At 42.0% G+C, this 15,091-nt stretch overlaps 1 protein-coding gene across 1 annotated transcript in view; it reads right to left on the minus strand.

Moving 5' to 3' along the window:
- Positions 1–4,335: 4,335 nt before the first annotated feature.
- ALB (albumin) overlaps positions 4,336–15,091 on the minus strand; it is an 18,367-nt gene continuing 7,611 nt past the window's right edge. The window contains exons 7-15 of the mRNA XM_003790089.3: positions 14,563–14,692; positions 13,200–13,414; positions 12,073–12,205; positions 10,951–11,048; positions 9,549–9,687; positions 8,675–8,898; positions 7,360–7,492; positions 6,414–6,481; positions 4,336–4,503 (exon numbers count right to left, since the gene is read on the minus strand). Of these exons, the coding sequence (XP_003790137.1) occupies positions 6,440–6,481; positions 7,360–7,492; positions 8,675–8,898; positions 9,549–9,687; positions 10,951–11,048; positions 12,073–12,205; positions 13,200–13,414; positions 14,563–14,692 (1,114 nt within the window). The 3' untranslated portion in view covers positions 4,336–4,503; positions 6,414–6,439. The remainder of the gene's footprint in view (positions 4,504–6,413; positions 6,482–7,359; positions 7,493–8,674; positions 8,899–9,548; positions 9,688–10,950; positions 11,049–12,072; positions 12,206–13,199; positions 13,415–14,562; positions 14,693–15,091) is intronic.

The following is a 15,091-nucleotide window of genomic DNA, read 5'->3' on the forward strand; positions in this document are numbered from 1 at the left end:
ATTCCAATCCTAGGACTCAGATTATATATATTTTAAATGGATTTAAAATCAACAAAAATTATAATAGAATATAAATGTGAACATGAGTAAAAAGTGAACATGAATTCTATAATAAGTCATGTTCACAGAGTACCGGAGTATTAGGGAAAGAAGTGACTAACTGGAACTAGGGAAATTTCCTTACAGACAGTGACCTTGAATCTGGATTAAACAGATAAAGAATGAGAAGACATCCCAGGTGGAAAGAACTCAGGTAGGGAGGCAGGAAAATCATGGTGAGCTAATGAAGACTGTGAAGTTCAAACTGATTGAAGGAAGAGTGAAAAAAAAGTAGAGGTGGGAGGTTCAGACTTTAAGAACAAGGAGAGTGTTGGGTCAGCAGGAAGAGAGGAAGGATGGGCCCCCGCACACAGATTCCATATATCCCGCACCTGTTACAGAAGAGCAGTCTCGCCACAGCCTAAGCTGCCTCTTCATAAACCAAACCCCTAAAACGTTAACAGTGGTAATAAAAACAACTGAGCCCGTGTTGCACCACCAGGAGGCTCCACGTTCTATTCCTCATTAATGGTCCCCCAGCAGGACCCACAGGAAACATCTGAACTTCTCCCTCAATATTGAGAATAATGGGTAAGGAAGTGACACTGATACACTTGCTTATTGTCCAAGAAGTGCAAGTAAAGATTCTTTTTCATGTCCAGGCACCATCTTTTCCTGTCCCTCTCTTATTGGAACCCTCTTCCTTATTGTCAAATGCATCTCATTCCTGGCTTATTTTATATCTCCCGTACAAGAAAAAAGGAGCAAAGTTATTGCTCATGATGTAATGGTTCTTCAGAGCCTGTTTGTATTGAAACAAATAAATCTTCTTGCCCTTACAATTCTCTGTCACCATACATTTAATTTAAAGCTGGCTACATCAATATTGGCCCATCATATATTTGCCCACACACATGGCCCATCATATCACCTTGAATTCTGGCTTCCAGTGACTCTTTGAAATGTCGCTACTGTGCTTTACTGATAGTAAACACTAATGCAAGCCCCTGGTCATGTTAAAGTCCCTATTCCCATCTTTCAACCATGACTTCTCCTGATCTTAGGCCATGATCACTGCATTTCTAGAATGTGACCCCTTTTAATAATTGTACCCCTGCTTTTCATACACAGGGGTATGTGTGATGGGGCCCCAGTGAAGCAATAGGAATGATCACACTCCTGAAGGGAATGTTTGGCAGACTTCAGACCAACCCCGAAGAGCACAGTGTAACCACATCACTGGAGGCAAAAAGAACGTCGGCCAGAAGGGCCCACTGGCCTTGGAAGGAGTAGACATGGCCACCCAGAGACTGCACGATGCTCAGTGTCAGGCTTGTGGGGGAAAGGAGTGACCATCTGGGTGGCAACAGCCAAGAGTGCATTGGATAAAGGGTCCCAGCCCCAGCCTGCCGCCTCCCAGAGGGACAGAGGCAATGCTAGGGGAGCACAGATGGGAAGGAGGCTCCAGTGGCCACACACATGTGAGCCAGAGGCCAGAGCCCTGAGCTCATGTTCTGTTCAAGCTAAGTCACCCAAAGTCACCTGTCTCATAACTTCACAGAAGAGAAAAAACTCAGCTGACCTGCATAACTTAGGAAAATGATGCTTTGGCTGGAAATTGTAAAGCTAAGGACAGAAGGACTGTGCATAAATACAGTATTCCACTCGGTAAATTTGAGCCGTGATTCTAAACCTGCTTTGCATGTATTCTGGGGATGAGCAAATAAGTGGAAGGTAGGGAGTGGAAACAAGTTGCTCACTGTCAAGGGGGAAGTCACTCCCGGGCCAGGGGAGGCTACAGTGGACCTGTGGCTCAGGGACACAGCCAGAGACACTAGCATAAACTTGTGTTGTCCCAGAAGGATAGACACATAGGCTCAGGACAATTAGAGACACACACGTATGTGTGGGTTAGGGTACACACCTACAGTTCTCAGCTCTGTCCCTGAAAGAGTCTAGAACCAGCGACACCCCGTGAGCTTTGAGCCCCAGCACCCTTGGAGAGCAGTTGTCTAGTAGAAGAAGCACCCCCTCTTTGAACAAATGGCTGTCTCTAGGACTGAGGAATGGAAAAATACAAGATGAGCCAAAGCATTTTGCAATGCCAGAAAGTAAGTTCAAAAAACATAAAACGGGGACAAGTGAAAAGGAAAGAAGCCAGACTGAGGGGAACCCCAGAGGCCAAAGAGGAATAGTCTGAGAAACAAAATAAGCGCTGAATTACAGCCCAAGTATAGAATAAGTACATATAAGTTGATATAAATAAGCAATGGAATAAATAAATAACAAATCTTTCTGATGGAAAATTTTAAAATATGAGATGTAGATACTCTCCCTTCCAAGAGCCTAATCCTTCTCCCTGTCTCACTTTCAGCAAAGGCTGGATTTCACAGTCACTTCCAAAAATGAGAGTAGAAAAGGGAAAAATAAAAACTCTACTGTGGAGAAACCTAGCAAACACTATCTCAACCAAGGGATCCACTGTAACATCCCCAGTAATAAGGTATAGTGATAGAATATCATGTTCCATCAAATGACATGAAAACAGCATTTCTTACACACATGCAGGGATGTGCAGTGTGCAGGCAGTGTTCTTGGTACACACACACTCAGGGACGTGAAGTGTGCAGGCAGTGTCCTCGGTACACACACACACAGGCAGGGACGTGCCATGTGCAGGCACTGTTCTCGGTACACACACACACAGGGACGTGCAGTGTGCAGGCAATGTTCTTAGTACACACTCAGGGACGTGCAGTGTGCAGGCAGTGTCCTTGGTGTGCATACACACAGGCAGGGACATGCCATGTGCAGGCACTGTTCTTGGTACACACACAGGGACGTGCAGTGTGTAGGCAGTGTTCTTGGTACACACATGCAGGGACGTGCAGTGTGCAGGCACTGTTCTCGGTACACAGACACACAGGCAAGGACGTGCAGCATGCAGGCACTGTCTTGGTACACAGACACACACGCAGGGACGTGCAGCGTGCAGGCAGTGTTCTCAGTACTATGCAGCATAACCACAAAACTGCCCTGAGGGACAGGCAGCCAGAGCCAGACCAGGTGGGGGCTCCTGAGGTCAGCTGAGGAGTCTGTCATTTCTGCAGGAAGTGGGAGTTTAAGTTGGTTTCAGAACAGCATCTTAGAGCGTCTGTCTCTAAAAGTTTTTAGCCCTCCTTTAACACTCGGGACTGGCCAGGGTGTCAGTGCCATCTGCCTGGGCAGCGTGCCCAGACCTCATCTCACGTGAGTCCAGTTCAGTGGCAACGCCTTCCTGAACACTTTCTAGGTCTGCCTCCTGGTCCTTGCACCAGCCAGGGCCCAGGATGTCCGTTTCTCTTCTGAGCTTTCTCCAGCCTTTGTGATGATTGCATCAAATGTGGGGAAGCATTTGGTACATTCAGCACAGACCAAGGTGGGGGCTGAGTAGGGAGGGGCCGGTGAGATGGCCAGGATTTGGAACCTAACATTTCAGGAAGGGAAGGAACCTTTTATAAACTTGGTCCCAGAACTGTTTTGCAAACATCATACGTAAAATGAAACTATAAAGCACTGTTATTAAGGATAAGTTGCTAAATAGAATGTACAGTATGAAACCAATTCCATAAAATTAAAAAAAAGTACACTAACAAATAAGGCCATAAATGACAAAGTACATAAATTCATATGCAAAGACCTCATAGGTCCATAAATTCATAGACAGAAGTCTGCTGGGTCTTCGTATTCACAGGCAAGGGTATGATATGAGTGATCACCTCTGAGAAGCCCTGAGGGAAGGTTCCAGCTGTACACAGACAACTTTGGCCTTCCAACTCCTGCACAAAGTCAGTCCGGCGACCTTAGTCACGCCTTCCCGTGTGTTCCTTCAGACCTCCTAACCCTCTTCCCACAGTGCTTCTCTGAACTTTTTTACTCCTCAGGTATTGCTGCCCCTCAACTGTCCTACATTTCTTCCAGGTTCTCTGTTTTTTCCAATTCAACTAACTGCTCTTACAATCGTTCTCCATCTCCTTTATTCCTCCCTATTTCTTACACAATCCCAGGAGAGAAGGAAAGCTGTGCCTTGCCTTTACCATAGTTTTTGTTCTTTTATTTGGAATTATCATAATGTTAAAACGTGATTTTGAATGTTTTTAATCTATAACTCAGAAGAGTATTTTTTAAGTTAATTTGCCCATTATTAACTAGAAATCCTCGGCTGAAAAGGAGTAAGAGAAAACATTGGAACTTTTGCAGAACCTGCTGAATTTTCAGGCTGGTAACACCCCTTTGAAAATAATAGTCCTGGACAAGTATAGTAGATTCTTTTTATTTTTTTATTAGTTGCAGCATAGAGAAAATAGGCCAAATGTTTAAGAAGTTATGTTGCTGAGACAGGTGCTGGCTTCCCACCAACAGAAAAGAAAAGCAGCTGAGGAAGCTCTGTGTCTTCATCCCTCTTTTCCTTATTCTCAGAGTAGGCTGAAAAACAGAGGGAGAAACGTGAGTGCTATTTGTAAAAACGTTGTTTTTCTCAAGTCTTTTAAAATAAATGCGAAACTGCTTAGACTGTCTTTCAGCGATTTTCACCAGTGAAAACCATTTAGGCCTGTCCTGCACTTGTAAGAGCTGCATTCTCCTGCCAGGCTAGTGAAGAGGTCGCCCTGAGAAAGGGCGTCCCCTCTCCTCACTCCTCTCGGGGCCTTCCACCTCATCAGGTTTCCAAGTCAGAGGCATTTCCATCACTCCTCAGAATTATTTACTCAAGACCTGCTTTTTTCCACATCTTTGTGATTGTGAGTTGTGCTGCAATAAACATTATTCAAGTTCAAAAAAAAAAAAAAAAGACCTGCTTTTTGCCTAAATTATTACAAACAAAAAGGTATCTTCCCAAAGTTAGACCCATAGGAAGAAATCTTCCCACTTAGGACTGACACAAATTACATTTTGAAACAGCAAACTCTCAGATTTCCAAGTTGCTCCCGGTCTGGAAGCACAGCGCGCAGGTGCGGTGCCGGCAGGGGCCTGGACGCCACCTGCAGTGTGGGAAATGTGAACATCGTCTGTGCCAAACAGTACCTGAGCAACTTTTTAAAAGAACTTGTTGTTGCTATCCTATTTTTAAGTCTCCCAAAAATATTAGAAACAAAATAGGTAAAACATTTTTACGTTCAAACATTGACATTTTAAAGTGGCCCTTTTGTCATAAGAAAAAAAATTCTGTTAAAGCTCAGCATGTTGACAAATTGGAAATTTAGTAACAAATTATCCACTATAAAGGTCATGTGAGATGTGTCATATCCTCCAGTGAAATGGATTTACTGAACTCTTAGGTTGAACCATGTGAAATCACGGCTTTTCAACTGTTTTTGACCTACAAAGATGTTCTTGCGTATGATTTTTTAAATTTCAGATTAAAGTGAGGTTACCAATGATTGGGTTACAGTGTTTGAGTTTAAGTAAGATCCTTATTGTAGTTGTGCCCCTCACCCAGGAGTGTGCCATACACCCCCACATTGTGCCCATTAGGTGGGAGCACACCAGTCCCCCTTCCTCTCCTCTGTGTCCTCTCCTCTCCCCTGCCCCCAACTTGAATTAAATTGTGACTTTCTCTCCTGTGTGGGTGTGTTTTAGTTCGTCTGCTGGCTTCACATTAGTATTGAGTACATTGGATACTTGCTTTTCCATTCGTGTGGCACTTTACTAAAGGGAATGTTCCCCAACTCTCTCCAGGGTAAGTTGTTTCCTATGATCCAGCCTAACACCAAGGGTATTCTCCTGCTGAGCCATCACATACTTGGATGCCTCTGTAGACTGCATCATGAGTCCCAACAGGACAAGGGGTAACTCTGAAACTCTACATTGAATTTTGAATTTTGGCTCCACCTCCTGTAGTTGGGTGGCCCTTTGGAAACTTACTTAACCTGTGTCTTTTTTTTTTTTCCTCACTTTGTCACCCTCAGTAGAGGGCCATGGCATCACAGCTCACAGCAACCTCCAACTCCTGGGCTTAAGCGATTCTCTTGCCTCAGCCTCCCGAGTAGCTGGGACTGCAGGCGCCCACCACAACGCCCAGCTATTTTTTGCTGCAGTTTGGATGGGGCCAGATTCAATCCCACCACCCTCGGTTTATGGGGCTGGCGCCCTACCCATTCAGCCACAGGCACTGCCCTTAACCTGTGTCTTGTTCTGTGCCCTCATGTTCTCATCTAGAAATGGGAAAAAAGGAAGATACCCAACTCAGCCCACTATTTTGAGAATCTAAAAAGTTAATATATATAAAGATGTTAGAATGTTGGTGTAGGCCTGTATGGCTCTTGGCAACAGTCAGTCTTTGTTATTTTAATAGTAACTATTATAATTACTTGTTTAAAAAATCCAAATATAGTTACCTGAGATGCTTGTAATTGTGATTTTTTTAGGCTAATGCAGCTTGACTTTCAGCAACAAGTTTTGGACCCTGAATACAAAGACATAGCGAATGTTACGAAAATATTAGCAGTACTATTAGAATAAAAAAAATAGCATTTATATAGCAAGTGGTGACTGCCAATTTGTTTCATGTATGTCACACCTTTAATTCCAATTTACTACTATAATCTCAACAAGGAAGCTCACGGACATGTGTTGCTCCCAAAGGAATAAAAATATTACCATCCAGTCCATAGGGAGTAATATCAAATTATTTAAACTTTTTTTTTTTTTGAGACAGAATCTCACTTTGTCATCCTTGGTAGAGTGCCCTGGCATCACAGCTCACAGCAACCTCATACTCTTGGGCTCAAGTGATTCTCTTGCCTCAGCCTCCTGAGTAGCTGGGACTACAGGTGTCCGCCACAACGCCCAGCTATTTTTTAGAGACAAGGTCTCGCTTTGACTGAGGCTGGTCTTGAACCCGTGAGCTCAGGTGATGAGCTCCCAGAGTGCTGGGATTACAGCTGTGAGCCACCACACCTGGCCCTGATTTAGACATTTAAATGTAAATTTCCCCACTAACATGTACAATCAACCAAATCACAAACTACCACTTTTCAAACATTAAATAAATTAATGTTTTGGCTTAATGATCAAAAGATTTTAGGCCTTATGGCAGTTCTGTCAATTTTTATAAGCATCACAAATTTGGGTCTTATAAACACAAACATGCTAATAGGCCCCAGCACAACAGGAGATAAAAACCAAGAAGTCCTGTAGTTATTTTGTAAGACAACTGTACATAGAATAAGATCTCTGTCCCATTTATAGGACATTCTTAGATACGTGAATTCTTAAACCCTGGCCTAACTAAATGCACAAAAATGGAAATTAGACATATTAACACGAAGATGACTTCAGTACCTCCTCAGCAAAGCAAGCCTCCTTATCGTCAGCCTTGCAGCATTTTTCTACAAAGTCTGTAAATTTCCCCATAACAGCTTTCAGCTGTTCATCTGTTGCCTTGGGCTTGTGTTTCACGAGCTCCACAAGTGCACTGCATTTGAGAAGGAAAAGAAAAGAATACAGGGAAAAGGTTACGACATGGAGGAATGTGGAAATAGGACGGTGGCGATCATCTATGATTACGTGCACATAAGTCTTGGAGCCCAAAGCTGAGCCATACTGCTCTAAACCTCAATATTCACATTTTTATAACAAGGATAAAAAAAATTCACCTCACAGGTTTGGTGGAAGAACCAAATGGAGTAATCAATGTGAATTTCTTAACATACAGTGTCAGTAAATCTCTATGCAATTAATTTCTAGAAAGGATTATTTCATTGCATTTATATGTTATTTAGATTTTGGAAGTAGCATGACATCATAGTGAATTTTATAGTTATTTAAAAGCTAAAACAGATGCTTAAAAACTTAACTATTTCAAACATTATTTTAAAATTGTGTCATCTCAGAATCTATTTGGTCTTTGAAATTTGCCACATTCAAAGATAATAGTGGGCAGGTGATAAAAAAGTTTGTCTAAATTCATGAGATCTGGTGCTTGTCTTCCACTGAGATCTACAAAATCGATGATGCCAGAGAGAAAACGTGTGGGCCTGTCAGGTCTCGCAGTATCGCTCTGAAGTCTGGATCAGGACTATGGTAGGACACAGTCAGAGATGTTGGCAACTCCTGGTGCTAAATTTCCTGCACTACTAATCTCTTGCGAGCAATAGAAAGTTGAGCCTCAGAATTCACGTTTCTAGTCTTTCATCCAAGTCTCATTCTCAAAGGTCACATCTGGGGGTTTGTCTCCTCTGTAGGGCCGAGCAAACTTAAGATAACAATTTATGCCTAGAAATAAATTCTCCTCTGATTTCTACTAACTAATTTGCTATCTACACAAATCCATCAGTTTTTCTGGCAGAGTTGACCTAAGACATTATTCCACCATGAGTTTCATCCACAATGTTACTTTGAATAATTTATAGGCACTATTACAATATAGGTTTCTTTGCTAAGAAACAAAATAAGCTATTAATTTTGTTCTGAATTCTTTTCTTAGCTAAAGCAGACCAATACTTTTCTCTAAGACTCAAAGAAGAGTCTTCTCTAAGAAGACTCAAATACTTTTCTCTAAGAAATACAATTCCTACTTCAGGAAGAGCTGCTCATTTCAACTGACAGCTCTCACTATGGGGACTAGAAACAGCTGCAGTAAAGAAATCCTCCTCACGTTTGCTTCTTGAGTTGTTTCTCCTTGTCAGGAAGTGTGCACATATCTGCATGGAAGGTGAAGGTCTCAGCATGGAATTCTTTGGGAACATAAGTTTCGTCAACTTCCAGGGCACTGAAGCACGGCCGCCTGTTCACCAAGGACTCGGTGCAGCACTTGGTGACCCTGTCACTCACTGGTGTCTTCTCGTGCAGCACACACAGCCGGTTCAGGACCACAGAGAGCTGAAGCACAGGCAGAGAGCAGAAATTCAAAAGACGCAAAGCTGGACGTTTTCTCTGAGCGTCTACTTCCCAATGCACAACAAGAAGTGTCATATTTTAACAAGCAACATCAAATCCTAAGCTACTTGAGGCAGTGATTTATCTTTAGAATTTCAAATAAGGACATTTAAGTCTTTTCTATTTTAATTAAAATATATATCTTAGGAATAAACCATTTGAAAAAATAATTGATGAGAATTATGTGAGCTGATATGGCCTGAGGTGCATGTTGGAGTCTGGGGGAAACAGTCTCAGACAGACACATTAGACAAGAGAGCCAGAGAGAAGGCAAGACCCAGAAAATACCAGGACGGAATCCTGAAAACGCACAGATTTGCATCAAAACAGTCTGTTGCCTTTAGGATCTATCTAATGTAAACCCTCATCTTGGTAGTCTGAACAACATAGGTGATCAGGTCCTGACCACCACACCATGCACGCACATGCACACATACACATCATGCACACACACGTGAACAAGCACACACATCATGCACACACACCGTGCCCACACACACCTTCAATCCACTCTTGCTTCTCAAAAGTAGCTTTGTCAGTATCTAAAAAGAAAAAAATCACCCCTTAGCCTTTGCTGCACTTTGAACACTCACATAGTCTTCAGCACAGCCCATTCTCTTTGCTTCGTCCATCTTGCAGCACTTGGAGCCCACTCTTCCCAGGCTTCTGGAAACCTCCACGAGAGTGGGAGTTGACACCTGCGGGACTTTCTTGGTGTAACGAACCAACAGCCTATAACAAAATAGACCACACTGATCGGCCAACCAAGGAAACTGTCTTTTCTGACAAGGTAGCTCAAACAGAAAACACTTGGCCAAATCAACTAAAATGTCCTTATGGTCCATTCATCAAATTATCTCCTGGTGCTGACTGGTAGGGAGTGTGAGGGTAAGGGCTTATCCTCAGCAGATAGTTAAATCTGGCTTTGAATTCTGCCTTTGAATTCTTAGGAAAGTAAGTTACCTTATTATAATTCAGCTTTGTTAATATTTTTATTAATTGCTTTTTTCTTTCAGTTAAACCTATTGAGAGATTAATAGGGTGCCCATAAAGTTCATGCGTAATTTACTATGCTAAACGATTTTAAAGTGGACACGAACTTTATATCCACCCTATATACATCAGCACTATCATAAACTTGAAAGATACAAGTGAAAAATGGTAGGAATATATGTGACACAACAAGGATGGTGCGAGGCTTAAGTTAAAAGGAATAAAGTATGCGATTAATCCAGCATGAAACCTCGTATGTATTAATCATTATTAAGAATGCCCATCACCAGGAAAGTCAATTGTGACCCCACATCTGCAGTAAAAAGAGTGCAAACTGTGTACATGACCTGCACAGTAAGCGTCTGCTGAGTGACATGGCCCTTCCTGCCTGCAGCGCCGCAGATAAGGCTCCACTGAACTGAGACATTAGTCCAGCAGGCCATTCTGCCTATCTTCTAGGGAGAGAAATTCCCCAGGGGAAAAAGGTGGTAACACTCAAAGATGAGGTGCACTAGATGCATCTTCTAAACATCCGCTCTTTCCCCAAGTAGCCCATTATGAATCCAATTTTCGTGTATGTCTCTAAATCCATTTTACCCTATTTCTGTGCCAGCCTGTATACACATAGTGCTTCTTGAGCTACTGCTATTCAAGGCGACGACTTGCTGCTCTGTAAATGATTATGTTTTATTTGCCCACAGAGTATCCTTTAACCTTCGGGGCCCATCTCCACTTCTACTATCCTAGGATTTGCTGTCTCCTGTCCCAGCAGACTCTCAGTTTCAAGAGATCAGTTTTTTAGACTGAATTAAAAGACAAGTCTCTCCATCCCATCAGCTGTTTTATCTATCCTCTCCAGTCTTTCTTAACAAAGAGTGATTAAAAATATATCCTGTATTTTTATTATTAAAAGTTCTATGCAAGACAGCCTAGGTACATGTATTAAGTCTTAAGTAATTACAAATTGATCACGAAAAAAAGTCAGTAAACAAAAACACTTACGCATTCTGGAAGCCGTACTCGCCCAGCTTCTCAAAAAGTTCACAGTTCTGTTTGACTAAATTCTGGGGCTCTTCCACATCATGCTGAAGCTCATCCAACTGAAAAACAAAAGAGCTGTGTTGGCTGTGGTCCAGCGAGAGCCAGATTGAGGTACGTTCCACACCACTGGGCAGACAAGCTTCAGGCCACGTCTGTCCCATTACATTTGAGCTGTTAATTCTATCTGGGTTGGTGGCACAGGCTGACTGGTGGAACCAGGCCCTCGGACATGTCTTTCAATTGTGCATTTTTACTCATCATCCCTAAACTTCAGAGTCCTCTTCTCTACAATGGGGCAAAGATGCTACTCCCCTCCCAGAAATGCTCTGGCAACCAGTGAAGCTAATGGTACCTGCAGCTGGCTGACAGTGAAAGTTCAGGGTGTGATGGTAAGTGTTCTTATTATTAGGCCACCTTTCCAGCTGGAACCTGAATGCTCCAGAATGAGAGATTGCACCTTCTTTGGTCATTGGTTGCACTGTGGGACCTGGCATAAAGCAGCTTCTTGGTAGAGGAAAGAACGGTTTTCCTCTTACTCTGAATAGCTTAGAAACCATGGCATATGCTAGCAGAGACCCTGAAATCCTCCCGAACAAATTTCCTCTTCTAACTTCATTTCTTGAAGAACTATTCTTAAGCCTTCTTGAAAAAATTTGAAATATATTCTAAAGGAATTAATTCTATAATCTTTCTTAAGATTTTAACTCTGTTACTTCATAAATCTTGGAATCGGGTTAACTTTCTTTATATGTTAGGTAAATCTCTTTTAATTAACACTTAAATTTACTTTATATTATTTTAATCTCAGGAATGGGACAAAGAGAAAAAAACAGGGTCTAGATTTTGTAAAATTAAGAGATTGTTCTCTTCAGATCTTTCTTCTCTAGATTAACTCTAGGTTTTATTAGTCACTGCATTTAAGGCAATTTTTTCCCGTAATGTTTAAGAGCAAAGAATCTAAACCATCTTCAGAAAAGATCTAAATCACACTACATATCGTTTTACATTCTCACATTACTTTTCGTTTTCATTATTGGAACCATCAGTCACAGAGCTCCATGGTTTTTCCTACGGGAAACCTACCACTTTGGCATAGCAGGTGTGAGGGTCGTCCGTGGCGCAGCACTTCTCCAAGGTGGCTTCATAGTGCTTGGCAAGCCTCAGCAGCAGAAAGACGGAGTACTCAGGGTGCCTTCTTGAATATTCATATAAAAACCTAATGAAAATGAAAACAAAATAGATGTTGTTGGACAAATGAGAAAAAAATCACATAACTACAAGAGTAACTCGTCTTCCAAAGGTCTGAACGCAACTGAACCACACGCAGGAAAGCTTAGTGGCTGCTGGCTTGGGAGGGCACAGGATCTGGGCCCAGCCCTGGCTCTGCCTCTTACTTCACCGTACCACCTTTGGCCTCTTACTAACGTGACCAGAGCCTCCGGCTTTGGAGAATGGAGTGAGAGATGCATGACATCGTCCCTGCAGAACACACACTGCCCTATTAGATGCTTGATAAATGATACTTGTTATTTTATGTACATTTTGTTTGATTTGAACTACATATCAGAAAGATTGATAGTAAGTAGATAGACATATATTGTGAAAAGTTTCTTTTCTCAGTATGAGTGAAACCTTATAGAAGACATAATTTTACTGAATATTGACTCAAACTGCCATAATCCAATAATAAAAATGCAAAGCCTATCACCACAGTCACTGATAGAGTGTGATCAGCTATTCTATCATCTAATTCCACCCTCGTGCTGTCCTGCTGGGCTTCTTGTCTTTTCAACCAAATACTACTCATAAAGCACCTGGTGTCAGACCCTCCTTCTACTTCTGCTACTATTATACAGATTGGAGGGGTAGACGGATGCTCCGTAGGTGATGCATACTCACACATGTACGTTACAGATGTTCAAGAAATACCCTTGGAATGAATGAATGAGTTATATAATTTATTTACATAGCAAATACTTGTAGAGGTATTTCCAGAAATATACCTAAGAAGTAGGAGCACTGTGCTTTTGCTGTGACCACATGTTATTTTATAATAATGTTTTAAAGTAATAAACAACATCAGAAAGTATTTACACTGCTGGGAGAGAGAATGATGGAGCATTCTGGGCTCCATGGAAAGAGCCTGGCGTGTCTTCCTAAGTTGTGAGGCCGCGTCAAAGCCAAACAAGAGCACCTGCTCGTCTACTCACGTGCCCAGGAAGACGTCTTTGGCTTCAGCATAGTTCTTACAGACGTCCTTATCCTCAACGAAGTCGGCAGCCAGCGGGGCCAGGTCGGTAGGCAGGTCATCGTTCTCCACGTGAGCGAGGCAGTGGGATTTCTCCAGCAGGGGCTTCTCACAGCACTCCTTCAGCTTAGACGACAGTGAGTCTTGATTTTCACACATGTACTTGGCAAGGTCCGCCTGCAAGCAAGGTGATAGAAATTGCTCGACATAAGTTAGCATTGCTACACTTTCTCCTCAGACCTTTACTGTGTTGGCAGGGCATGCTGATTGTATTCTAAGACCGTGCCCGTGTCCTCAAGCCTTCCGTGCACACTTTCTCAGCTGCTCTTAAACCTGCAGACTCAGACAGCATTCCTAAAACATTCCCGCCTGAGTGAAACACATAGGCACTCGTTAGGAACAGGTGTTCACAGCAGGGATTTACTGAGTTTATAGTTCTCCTATTAAGGCATTCAAGGTTTTATTTTTTTCATTAAAACTGTACTGTTTTTCCAAATATTTCCCTCAAATTAAATGCAAATTTGAAGCCAAAAAACGGAAGTATGAGTAGTTTTGAAAAATGAGTCAGGTGCATCTTACAAGGGTACATGTTAAATCTAAGTGTAGAATATAAATGTCTTAACACAGTAACTACAAATGTGGTGAAGGCTATGTTAACCAGTTTGATGAAAGTATCTCAAATTGTATATAAAACCAGCACATTGTACCCCATGATTGCATTAATGTACACAGCTAGGATTTAATAAAAAAAAAAATGAGTCAAGATGATAGTCACGGGCCCTGCTTACATATATAAAAATATCTTCCTTAAATCTTCCAGAAAGTGTCCCAAGATACTAGGATTCTAGGATTCAGTCATATTTTTAATACTTAAAGAATGAAAGAAAATATTGTAAATTTGAGAAGAGATTATCATGCTAAATATTTGTTTATTTAACACGCAGCATTAATCAAGGGAGAGAATATTGCAGGGGGGAATACAACATTTCTAAATGTCTTAAGTAGCAGCCCTTCCTCAACTCCACCCACCTCCCCCCAGAATCTTATGAATCTACCTGTAGCTGTTCTCAGCAGTGGGAGCCTTTGTTCACAGTATGGACTGACGGGGCGGGGTACAGATCACTGACTAGATTGATCAGGTCATTTAATGATTAGAATAGCCAGGTTTAAATATATATATCACAAGGCAGGGAAAGATTGGAGATAGAGCAGATGAGAGCACAGAAGACAATCTCAACCCACTGTCAGCGTCACAGTGATCCTAAATGAATCCATTCTGCCACCTTCAGCAGCCACTACCCCAGAGCACACCAACGGCACCTTACCCTGTCATCTGCACATTCGAGCAGGTCACCGTGGCAGCATTCTGTGTGGACTTTGGTCAGATCTGTCACTAACTTGGAGACTTCTGCAAATTCAGCTTTGGGGAACCTCTGGCTCAGACGAGCTACTGCCCTAAAAAGAAAATCCCCCATCAAAATATTACCATATAATATTTTATGTGAAAGCCCTAGGAAAATAGTTTCTAACCCAAAAAGTTCAAGACTAACTAATATATAACTTTTGGTATTTTTTGAGAGAGGCTCTCACTCTGTCACTCAGACTGGAGTGCAGTGGTGTCATCAAAGTTCACTGCAGCCACAGGGTAGCTAGGACAAGTATGCACCACCACACCTGGCTTTTTTTTTTTTTTTTTTTTTTTTTTTTGTGGTAGAGATGTGCTCTCTGTGTAGCTTAGACTGGTCTTGCCTGGCCTCAAGTAACATTGTTAAAATGGCAACTGTCCTATATTGATCCATAGATTAAATGCAATCTCAGCTGAAACCCCAGCGGGACTTTTTTTTTTTTTTCTTT

This window comes from Otolemur garnettii, unplaced genomic scaffold (assembly GCF_000181295.1).
Source record: "Otolemur garnettii isolate 467f Iridium unplaced genomic scaffold, OtoGar3 scaffold00039, whole genome shotgun sequence".
Lineage (NCBI taxonomy): Eukaryota > Metazoa > Chordata > Mammalia > Primates > Galagidae > Otolemur > Otolemur garnettii.